The following is a 12,401-nucleotide window of genomic DNA, read 5'->3' on the forward strand; positions in this document are numbered from 1 at the left end:
ATAATATACGACTAAGAGCGGGATATCTTTCTTTTGTGGTATTCAAAAACGTGCTCTAACATGTGCTTCTTATGTGTTTTAATATTTCTGTAATGTTCAGTTTTAGTTCTGTTATGTACAATTCACACAATTAAATTTTATTCATATGATACTGTTCACATATGGCAGTTCTTACAAAATAAAAAATATATGAAATTGATGTGGCTTTTCATAATTGAAGTTTTGAAGTGGAGGAATGTTTTAAGTGATAAATAAGGTTATTTTACTGTTCCTGTGAGTGACAGTTAAGTTGTGTGACCTTGGGCTTGGGATGTGCTTGTCTACCATTGCCCTTTCTTTCCCTGGCACCTTCTGCCCCTTCATCATGGTGGCAGGAGTCGCATTGGAGCATCTTGTTCGGCATCTTGGTAGTGCCACCCCTCGTGCAGCTTGCCACCTTGCCCTTCATGCCAGAGAGTCCACGCTACCTTCTTCTAGAGAGGCAAGATGTCAAAGCAGCAGAGAAAGGTGCCATTCGTTCAAATACATGTCAGGGTATCTCTAAAGGTATTAAGTAAAGGTACACCCCTGAAATGTCTTGCTCAAACTACTGCTGGTGGAAGGGCCTCCACTAGAGGGTTTTTGGCCTACTCTTTCACACTGGCCACTTGTCTTGGTGGAGGTGGGAGTACCCAAACGTTATCACACCACACGCAACCTAAAATTCGACCAATTATATTACTGCTGAGTGAACTGAGGTGTGGGGGTAGTTAATAAACTTTCCAATTGATTCAACTGTCATTCCGCGAGTTTGAACCAACGACCTCTGCATTTCAAGCCCATTGTGCGAACCATTACACAATGGCAGCATCTGATATATAAACGTACCATCTGTTATCAAACAATTAGAATCAGAAAGACATTTTGAATGCATAGTCGAATGTTGGGGCTATAGTAAATATTGTTTGCAATTTTTATTTTAATCTCGAGTGATCTTCACTCAGAACAGAAACATTCAAAACAATTACACTCGAGATATTCGCAAACAGTATATTGTTAGAGGAATGAGACTCATGTTTGATCAAATCTTCACACTACCAAGTGTGAGTGTCTTTGTACAGTTGTATTGACCTAGCTCAAATAGCTGTTAAATTACCATTCTTTAAGAATGTATTAATCTTTCGTGGACACCTTGTATGTCTTTGTTGAATTGTCCTACATGAGCGTGTTTATGTTCCACAAGACCAATGAAACAAGATTAAGTTACATTGTAGCTTTTTCTTTTCCCGCACCTTCTTGGAACCCATTGAATGGCACGGAAAATTCCTTGGTATAGAGAGTAATGTAATATATCCTGAAGCAAGTAATTTGTCCTGTGAAAACGACTTAATGTCATGGACGTGGGATCGCAACATTGAATGACGAAAACGTATCGGACATTAAACAGTTAACGTAACATGGTTACACGGCAAGACATCAGGTTCTTTCTGTGACAGCAAAGCAGAGGCATGGCGTTGTAGAAGTAGGGCTTCATTACAGCTGAGTCTTTTGGTAACCTGGAAAGTACTTTTATGACTAAACAATTTTTATTTTTACCGGGTAAGGCCAACTGAGCTATGTGGCTATTTTTGAAAAGCAACCCGGCCACAAATGATAGCTCAACCAAGTAGCTTATCATCTGGACATTTATAGCAGCCAAATAGTCTTAAAAGCATGTTTTTTTAAATGTGGAGGGTAAAACCGGAGGACCGGGTGAAAAATCCACGAGACCATGGGAAGAACAAGCAAACTCGAAATATACAGCAGCAGGCATCAGGGTCGGGATCAAACCCACGACCACCTGCATACCGGGCGAGGTAGTTACCATCTCGCCACCGCGGCGAAGTATTTCCCCATCCAACACACCACATCCAGTTTACTTGCAGTTTTGGCTGTGACTAGTAATCACGTCTCCTGCAGTCGACCAGTGAGGCAGAAAATATTCAGCAAGAAATTAACGTGTGTGTAGTACAACAAGGTGTAGGCCATCACGTTATTTCCGTGATGGCAGCAGAGGCAAGGGAGGATGTCGAACCCTGATATGTTGAGTGGTTACATTCGCTCGGTGTGCACTTTCCCCTAGCCCTGCAGAGGCTGCTCGGGCGTCAGGACGTGCAACGTGAGATGGTGGAAATACAGGCAGAGGGCATTGCACAGGCACACATCAGCGTGATGTCGCTTTGGGGCCTCCTCCGTGAGCGTGCTGTGCGCTGGCAGGTCATCACGGTCGCCATCACGATGGCCTGCTATCAGCTGTGTGGCGTGAACGCTGTGAGTTTGTCGTCCGCTTCTTAACACCTTCTGCCATGAGGGTGCATGGTTAGGTTCCTGGGCCTTAATGCAGTTTTAGCATGGAAAATGAGTAGAGGATTATTCGTGCTGCTTGATGGTGACTGTCCTTCAGTGAAAAAAAGGTTAAATGTGTTTCTACTGTGTGTATATAAATAACGCTTGAGTCTGTTAATATTTTAAAGCAAAGTTTCATTTTTTACTGTAAAAAAAATGCAGAAATCGCATTTGGTTGCTTGCCAGTACACCGCTTAAAATGTGCAAATTCAGCCGAGATTCCACTGCATGGTCACGTAAATGATGGGTGCCACTGTGAATGTGCAAGTTTTGCCATACAGTGAGGGAAAAAAGTATTTGATCCCTTGTTGATTTTGTACATTTACCCACTGACAAAGAAATGATCAGTCTATAATTTTAATGGTAAGTTTATTTGAACAGTGAGAGACAGAATAACAACAAGAAAATCCAGAAAAACGCATGTCATAAATGTTATAAATTGATTTGCATTTTAATGAGGGAAATAGGTATTTGACCCCTCTGCAAAACATGACTTAGTACTTGGTGGCAAAACCCTTGTTGGCAATCACAGAGGTCAGACGTTTCTTGTAGTTGGCCACCAGGTTTGCACACATTTCAGGAGGGATTTTGTCCCACTCCTCTTTGCAGATCTTCTCCAAGTCATTAAGGTTTCGAGGCTGACGTTTGGCAACTCGAACCTTCAGCTCCCTCCACAGATTGTCTATGGGATTAAGGTCTGGAGACTGGCTAGGCCACTCCAGGACCTTAATGTGCTTATTCTTGAGCCACTCCTTTGTTGCCTTGGCCGTGTGTTTTGGGTCATTGTCATGCTGGAATACCCATCCACGACCCATTTTCAATGCCCTGGCTGAGGGAAGGAGGTTCTCACCCAAGATTTGACAGTACATGGCCCCGTCCATCGTCCCTTTGATGCAGTGAAGTTGTCCTGTCCCCTTAGCAGAAAAACATCCCCAAAGCATATGTTTCCACCTCCATGTTTGACGGTGGGGATGGTGTTTTTGGGGTCATAGGCAGCATTCCTCCTCCAAACACGGCGAGTTGAGTTGATGCCAAAGAGCTCCATTTTTGTCTCATCTGACCACAACACTTTCACCCAGTTGTCCTCTGAATCATTCAGATGTTCATTGGCAAACTTCAGACGGGCATGTATATGTGCTTTCTTGAGCAGGGGGACCTTGCTGGCGCTGCAGGATTTCAGTCCTTCACGGCGTAGTGTGTTACCAATTGTTTTCTTGGTGACTATGGTCCCAGCTGCCTTGAGATCATTGACAAGATCCTCCCGTGTAGTTTTGGGCTGATTCCTCACCGTTCTCATGATCATTGCAACTCCACGAGGTGTGATCTTGCATGGAGCCCCAGGCCGATGGAGATTGACAGTTCTTTTGTGTTTCTGCCATTTGCAAATAATCGCACCAACTGTTGTCACTTTCTCACCAAGCTGCTTGGCAATGGTCTTGTAGCCCATTCCAACCTTGTGTAGGTCTACAATCTTGTCCCTGACATCCTTGGAGAGCTGTTTGGTCTTGGCCATGGTGGAGAGTTTGGAATCTGATTGATTGATTGCTTCTGTGGACAGGTGTCTTTTATACAGGTAACAAGCTGAGATCAGGATCACTTCCTTTAAGAGTGTGCTCCTAATCTCAGCTCGTTACCTGTATTAAAGACACCTGGGAGCCAGAAATCTTTCTGATTGAGAGGGGGTCAAATACTTATTTCCCTCATTAAAATGCAAATCAATTTATAACATTTTTGACATGCGTTTTTCTGGATTTTGTTGTTGTTATTCTGTCTCTCACTGTTCAAATAAACCTACCATTAAAATTAAAGACTGATCATTTCTTTGTCAGTGGGCAAACGTACAAAATCAGCAGGGGATCAAAATACTTTTTTCCCTCACTGTATATCTCATTTTGTGTGTCTTTGCAGATCTGGTTTTATGCAAGCAGCATATTTAGACAAGCTGGCATTGACCCAGCTATTACTCCTTATATAATCATATCCACTGGTGGAACAGAAGTCTTGGCTGCCCTTCTCTCTGTAAGCAGTGCATAGCAGTCACCACTGAACTCTACAGATTCAATATTTAAAACACAAAGCGTGGTCTTTAACGTGATCTAATATATTATCGTGCACTCTCATTCAGAATTTGCATTCCCTAATTGGGAGGCTGGTAGTCCATAAACCACAGCAGCTCCTCTGCATTACCAATGAGCGTAATTTTGCTTGTGTCGCGGTTTGTCAAGTTATTCTTTGTTATTTATAGGGTCTTGCGATTGAAAAGCTTGGAAGACGATCACTGTTGATTGTTGGATTTGGAGCGATGGCTGTGATATTTGGAGTCTTGACAGTGGCACTTAATCTTCAGGTACGCATACATAAATTATGTGTTTTAAATTAATCTTGCATGTATTTATTGGTTACAGCTTGTTTATAACTGCTTTTCTAATAAGCTGAATGCATTGCAATAATTAAATACGGTGAATGGTGACTCTTAAGAGATGTGTTATTCCTTGACAGGACTCGTACCATTGGATGTCATACCTTAGCATTGCCTGTGTCTTGGCAGTCATCGCCAGCTTCTGTATTGGACCCGGTAAGGTTAGATTTAACATTTATGCAAAAAGTACATAATAATATACAGATCTTAGTTTAATTTACTGCTGGATAAAGGCCCCCTAACCAATTTAGTCATGGGACTTGCGCTTCACCACGGTGATCAGTACGGGTTGGTGAAGGGAGGCCCAGGGCCTGTTTATATTTTCACTCGCCGGCCATGTCAGCCATGGCCTGGAATAAAATCAGGTCACAGGGTTCATGGCTCCGTTTGCAAACTCCATCTGACACAAAAATACTTGACGCTTCATTTTTACACGATTCTGATAAAATCGCCCTATTTGGCTATGGTGCATGAGCGCACACTTGTTCCCGTATTTGGTGATTCAGGTTGGTTCTCCCAATCATTGCTCGGAATGCTATTTGCAAAGAAGAACCATTTTTTCTTACTCGAGGTCTGAGATAAAACTGAGCGCTGCTTTTTGGAACCCTCCCCCCTGGATTGGGCTATCTCTGGCTCTCCTCAATATGTGGTCATTGTGCCCATTTACAAGCTTTTTGCAGCATTATCCAGAGGACAAAATACAGCTATATGGCAGTATCCTGTCCTCTCGATGCACTTTCACAATATGCAATTATTAGAGCCTAAATTTGAAAATTATTTACATGTGAGTGTATCTCATAATAATTCTGTATCCGTGTCATTGAACCCAGTTTCACGTACAAGGTTGTTTTGATTCATGTAATCATGAATAGCTGGATTGACTCCATCATCCTCATTGCACTCTGTCAAGTGAAATTAGATGTTAATGTTTCACTTGTTTAGACCACGTGCACTGGAGTAACCCTAACAAGCATCATTACATTCCTTATGCTCCCCCCTTGATCTGATTGGGAATGGAGAGTGCCATGGGTAGATCCTGTTATCCATGTTTATATATGCATTCCATTTTTTAGATCAAAGAAACAAAGGGCAGACAATGGGATTAATTTACTTCCACCTCTGGATAACTTCTCTTATCCACGCAAATGATCTGATAATAATGAGACTAAAGCAGCACTGGGAGATCACTTATGGGTACCTTACTGTGATCCGTGCACAAGCTCAGATAATAGGGTGATGTGGAAATGACGTGCAAGTCTCTTCCTCTTATCCATGCAAATGCATGGATACATATAATAGGGTTATTATATTGCACAGGTAATAACAATGTCCACAGATCACCCAGGGTGTGCTGGTCATATGACTGACAATCACAGGTTAATTGAGACTTGGATAAGAATTGTTTTACTTTCATATGAAATCTCTCAGTTCTCTGATGCAATAAAGTGGAGCCGTGAATGTAGCTGTATGCACATTTACAGGTCTGTAATATACTGCCAGGACATTTATGTCACGTGTGATAGCGTATGCCATACAATATTAGGAACAAAATATTTCAACGGATCAAAAAGGAAACTAAGGTGTAAATGCGAAGTTTCACCGAGAGACGAGAAAGAGGAGAACATGCATCAGGGAACAATCACAAATCAGCGACATCACATTCACTGCAAAGGAACATAAATGGGCTTGGGCTGAACACATCACTAGAAGCAATGACACCCAATGGAGAATATTAGTGGCGTAATGGTAGCCGAGAGAGAGCGTGCATCTGAGAGGACAGCTGCCATGACATCAGTCCAGGTTGTGGCGTCGCAGAAACTACGGAGGGAATGGAAATGGTGTGAGGAGGCCTTTATCGAGCAGTGGATATAAAATGTCTCATTGAAGTTGGTGGGGTGATGATTTTTGTAGGTTGCCAGAGAACTCGTGGTTTGAGTTGTGCCAGCTGATTACCCTGTCAAAGGCATTAATCCATTTGTTCTATCCAGAATTTGTTTTTATATTGAAGCGAAACTCCTCTTATCTGTGCGTGATGTGGGGGTGTTATTGGCAGATCCTGTTATCCATGAATGTTGCACATATTACCCACGTGGCAATCTATGGAAATATGTGTAGAACAGGATGACTTTGGTGCTTTTTTTAAAGACAACTCCCTTGACTTATCTCTGAATTAATGTGAATAAAGAAAAGTGATATAGTGTTACCCACTGTTGTGTCGTTTTAGGGTGTGTTGGTGAGACATATTGTGGTGTAGTGTTTGTGTGGCGTTAGTTTAGGGTTAGTGTTGGTTCGGGTGAGTGTTGGTTAGGGTGATTCCTCTTATCCGTGGTCAAGCGCTGATAATAGGAAGAATTGATGTGCTCATATACAGGGGTTTCTGCAGATCGATCAGGGAAGGGGTGGATATAATATGAAGGGCATACAACGTATGGCAGATAAGAAGATTTTAGATGTCTGCCTTACAGCTTGTGCCGTTTGCCGAATACACTCACACAATTGAAATAACCACAGTTTCATGTTTTACTATCTACTGTTGAATACACACACTGTGTTGTTTTGGTACAGGCGGAATTCCATTTGTTTTGACTGGGGAATTGTTTGAGCAGTCTTATCGTCCAGCTGCATTCACAATCGCTGGAATTGTCAGTTGGCTGTCAAACTTCATTCTTAGCCTCGTCTTCCCATTTATTCAGGTAAGAAGCACGTCACTAAGATTCCTGTTCACAATCTGTGCGTGCCAATTGTGTCTTCAGTTGAGCAGGCATTGACTAAAAGTGAATGTGTGTGTTTGTGTGTGTATGTATGTATGTTGAACTTCGTACGCACCGTACAAAGCCAAACGTGATAATTTATGGTTGTGGTTGGTCTCTATTTTTCCATAAAAAACAAATCACACCCAAAACTAAAATGTATTGTGTCACCACCTATCATTGAGTCTATGCTCAAATTTACAATTGACTCAGATCAATGTATCATGGTGGAACAAAAAGCCTAAAATAATCTTATGTTTATTTGAAATGAATGTGTTTCAGGCTGAGATGAGCTGATAATGATATAATGTTCCGTCATTTCACGGTTTCCTTGACGAACAACTGCCGTTACTCCCCGTTGGAATGCCTCACAGTGCAATGAGATTACCGTGTGAGCAGTTATCTAAAGCCGAACATACATTACTGGTGCAGCCAAATGGCATTTAAAGTAATGAAGAAATTTAATCTCACATGGCAGCGTGATGAAGACGTTTTCACTGATGCATCGCTTCTCAAATCTTCCGGCTGCACACAGGTTGACTGAGCAGTCCATCAATTTTAAAACGCAGCGTGTCTTTGCTGCTCCAGAATGTCCTGAATGACAGGAGCGAATGCAATTGCGGGAAATGAGGGTGGAATGTTTGCCCAATAAGAGGTTAAGGCAGTGTTTTCTCTTCCGTATCTCTCAGCCTGACTGGATTTCAATCCTCTCCGTGTCTGTGTCCTTTTCTTCTTTGTGTGTCCCAGGATAACATTTTGGTTGTATGTATACATGAACACCTTTGTGTTTGACGCCCATGTGCATTCCTCACTCTTATAAAGTTTGGCTGTATGAATGCCTTCCAGTTACATTATTTTACTTATCTATCCTTATCGATTTTGGATTCCTGCTTATCTGTTGTATTCTCTTTGTAAAATGTTCTATTTAGGTCATCCGATTGGATTCATTGAGGAAGTTCATCTGTAAACATTTTAACACTCTGTTGCATTTCAGGGTGTGAAAAGTTTAATTTTTTCAGTTGAACTTGCTTGTGAAACTGACATCGCCCGTGGACTTTTCGCCCTTCAAAAAATACAAGGCTGTTCTTCAATTCCAATTCATATGATGGTTACGCTTGTTTACCCAAAAGGGCCTCACTGAGGCTCAACGTTTTCAGGAGAATCCTGCTAAGTGTTTGCAGTTGGGGACGATGGTATGTTAAATCCCAATTCAGTAATTATCTGGTAATTTTTCAGCATTGACATTTTTGGCCAATAGATTGTTTATATAAGCTATGGGAGGAAACTGGAGAATCTGGAGGAAACTTATGTAGAACAGGCGGAGAGCAGACAAACAAAACAACACAAGAAGGTGCCAAAGTCAAAAATCATGAGGCACAATTGTTGTAGAATCTCCATCTTTTAAACAGATGGAAACCTAGGATTTCAGATTCATTTGCAAGATGAAGTGACCCACATAGTGATGATGAATCTTGGATTTAAATCATCCCAATACTAAAGCTCTCAGGATGTCCCATACTTCACTACACGTGCTGGGATTTTCTGAAGAAAGCTCCCAGCATGTGGAGCAAAATATCGGACATCATGTGAAAACAACACACGGTACATTCCAAAAATACATTGAGAGAGTTCTACAGCGTAGCCTCTGTAGTAGTACCCTAAAATACTTGTTGCGAAACGATTTGTCACAACATCATCATCATAAGCACTGGCAAAACAGTTCAGGGATGGCCATTTGGATACGTATCTTTGCTGTCGAATCAATAATTCATGCATGGATGTGCTAAATGATCCCCACCTGTCCAGGGCTTGGCAATGTGTGTGTGTTTCCTATGACTAATACGCGGAAGTCAGGCTTGCGATTGTGACATCGGCGGTTTTGAGATGTACACGAGGAACCAAGCGTGAGTGCCCCTACGCTTATTTTAATGGATCACCATTGCACAGCGATGACTGCACTTTTACTGTCTAGCTGTCAAGCCCGTAGTGGATGATTGGGAGCGAATTAAGATTAATTGCCAAGCATTTTAACCTTTACCTCGACTGACTATGGATGAAGGCACAGTGCATCGTGGGGTGAGTCGCTAGGCCAGAGGTGATTCACCAATTAAATCATGATGCAGCAGGGCGTTATGTTTTCCATTTGCATTTAATTTAAATAGCATAGAAGTGCATAATTAAAAAAACTTACTTTTTAAAATTGAAATAATCGCAGTTTCATGTTGCACTATCTACTGCTAATAGGAATTGTATTGGCACAATAATGCAGCACGAATACCACCCCTCCTCTCCCCATCTCCGGTATTTTAAAATCACATGGTGAAAATGTAGCACTTATGGTTGATTTATTTTGAAGTTTATTGGGATGCAGCATCTTGTGTACACAGTGGTCCTGGTGAGCACAAAGGTCAAATCCATTTAAGATCAAATGGAGCTTCAGACGTACATTTTTTCGAGGCAGGCTGTACCGCATGTCAACAATGATCCTTTACGACTTTGTGACAACTGCTCTTCCATGGCCTCCATGGACCATTGAGCTAATTAGCTTAGCATCGAGTTAGCATTGGTCGATCACTTCTTGTTTCCTATATTGCGAGGGGAGAGCAGTGATTAAGATGTGTTGGTTTAACAAAGTAAAAAGTGTGTCAACTGATCTGGATTGGAGATGTTTTTTTTAATAGCAGAAATCTGTGTGGTGACATGTATGTATGTTGAACTTCTTTCAATAACATTTCATCATCAGACCCTGCTGATTTTTCCCCTTGCCCATCGCCACAGGACTTCAGTCCATCCATTGATAGCTCACCCCCCTCTCTGATGGGCGGGACGAGATTTTAGTCAGCAAACATTGATGTGGTCCAGATTCACTCTGTCAGCCGACGAGCGTAGGGAGACCTGGATGGCCTAAAGGCTACTAGGGTAGGTTTTCGTGGGTGTGCTGTTAAGTTCATCAGTCGGAGCAGTGTACCCAGGTGTGGCGCTTGTAGTCACTGGTGAGGCCAAGTGTCCTTTAGTCAAGGAACACCAAGTTGCCTCGGTGCAACTGTCTGGTTGATCCCTGCCTCAAGAAGCACCGTTCATACTCCCCACATTCATACTCGCCACATTCATACTCCCCACGTGTAGGATTAAAGATGCATCCACTCCACTTCTTTCCCCACAATGGCAGGTTTTTATCCTTCACAAAATGTTCCTTTCAATGTTCTTTCCTATAATATTACTTGAAGAAATGGCCTTGTCGATATGTGTGTGCAGGTTTGTGTACTCTGTACTCAGTAAACATGCAACGTTGGCTCAAAGTTGGCCTAGCATTCCATGTTCACTGCGTATGTACTTTGTTTGCAGTGGTTTTTCTGTGTATGCATGTATGTACAGTGAGGGAAAAAGCATTTGATCCCCTGCTGATTTTGTACGTTTGCCCACTGACAAAGATATGATCAGTCTATAATTTTAATGGTAGGTTTATTTGAACAGTGAGAGACAGAATAATAACAAAAAAATCCAGAAAAACGCATGTCAAAAATATTATAAATTGATTTGCATTTTAATGAGGGAAATAAGTATTTGACCCCCTCTCAATCAGAAAGATTTCTGGCTCCCAGGTGTCTTTTATACAGGTAACGAGCTGAGATTAGGAGCACACTCTTAAAGGGAATGCTCCTAATCTCAGCTTGTTACCTGTATAAAAGACACCTGTCCACAGAAGCAATCAATCAGATTCCAAACTCTCCACCATGGCGAAGACCAAAGAGCTCTCCAAGGATGTCAGGGACAAGATTGTAGACCTACACAAGGCTGGAATGGGTTACACGACCATTGCCAAGCAGCTTGGTGAGAAGGTGACAACAGTTGGTGTGATTATTCGCAAATGGAAGAAACACAAAAGAACTGTCAATCTCCCTCGGCCTGGGGCTCCATGCAAGATCTCACCTCGTGGAGTTGCAATGTTCATGAGAACGGTGAGGAATCAGCCCAGAACTACACAGAAGGATCTTGTCAATGATCTCAAGGCAGCTGGGACCATAGTCACCAAGAAAACAATTGGTAACACACTACACCGTGAAGGACTGAAATCCTTCAGCGCCCGCAAGGTCCCCCTGCTCAAGAAAGCACATATACATGCCCGTCTGAAGTTTGCCAATGTACATCTGAATGATTCAGAGGACAACTGGGTGAAAGTGTTGTGGTCAGATGAGACCAAAATAGAGCTCTTTGGCATCAAGTCAACTCGCTGTCTTTGGAGGAGGAATGCTGCCTATGACCCCAAGAAAACCATCCCCACCGTCAAACATGGAGGTGGAAACATTATGCTTTGGGGGTGTTTTTCTGCTAAGGGTACAGGACAACTTCATCGCATCAAAGGGACGATGGACGGGGCCATGTACCATCAAATTTTGGGTGAGAACCTCCTTCCCTCAGCCAGGGCATTGACAATGGGTCGTGGATGGGTATTCCAGCATGACAATGACCCAAAACACACGGCCAAGGCAACAAAAGAGTGGCTCAAGAAGAAGCACATTAAGGTCCTGGAGTGGCCTAGCCAGTCTCCAGACCTTAATCCCATAGAAAATCTGTGGAGGGAGCTGAAGGTTCGAGTTGCCAAACGTCAGCCTCGAAACCTTAATGACTTGGAGAAGATCTGCAAAGAGGAGTGGGACAAAATCCCTCCTGAGATGTGTGCAAACCTGGTGACCAACTACAAGAAACGTCTGACCTCTGTGATTGCCATCAAGGGTACCACCAAATACTAAGTCATGTTTTGCAGAAGGGTCAAATACTTATTTCCCTCATTAAATGCAAATCAATTTATAACATTTTTGACATGCGTTTTTCTGGATTTTGTTGTTGTTATTCTGTCTCTCACTGTT

The 12,401-nt window shown here is 42.3% G+C and overlaps 1 protein-coding gene across 3 annotated transcripts in view; it reads left to right on the forward strand.

The window, feature by feature from the left end:
• The window catches only part of SLC2A9 (solute carrier family 2 member 9), a 79,133-nt gene that overhangs the window by 63,684 nt on the left and 3,048 nt on the right, over positions 1 to 12,401 (forward strand). For all 3 annotated transcript variants that reach the window (XM_076065860.1, XM_076065859.1, XM_076065861.1), the window contains 6 exons: positions 375 to 507; positions 2,102 to 2,289; positions 4,273 to 4,383; positions 4,610 to 4,711; positions 4,864 to 4,939; positions 7,349 to 7,476. In XM_076065860.1, the coding sequence (XP_075921975.1) occupies positions 375 to 507; positions 2,102 to 2,289; positions 4,273 to 4,383; positions 4,610 to 4,711; positions 4,864 to 4,939; positions 7,349 to 7,476 (738 nt within the window). The remainder of the gene's footprint in view (positions 1 to 374; positions 508 to 2,101; positions 2,290 to 4,272; positions 4,384 to 4,609; positions 4,712 to 4,863; positions 4,940 to 7,348; positions 7,477 to 12,401) is intronic.

The sequence above is a fragment of the Petromyzon marinus genome, chromosome 9 (genome assembly GCF_048934315.1).
Source record: "Petromyzon marinus isolate PM22_M1 ecotype Great Lakes invasive population chromosome 9, UKy_Petmar_22M1.pri1.0, whole genome shotgun sequence".
NCBI lineage: Eukaryota > Metazoa > Chordata > Hyperoartia > Petromyzontiformes > Petromyzontidae > Petromyzon > Petromyzon marinus.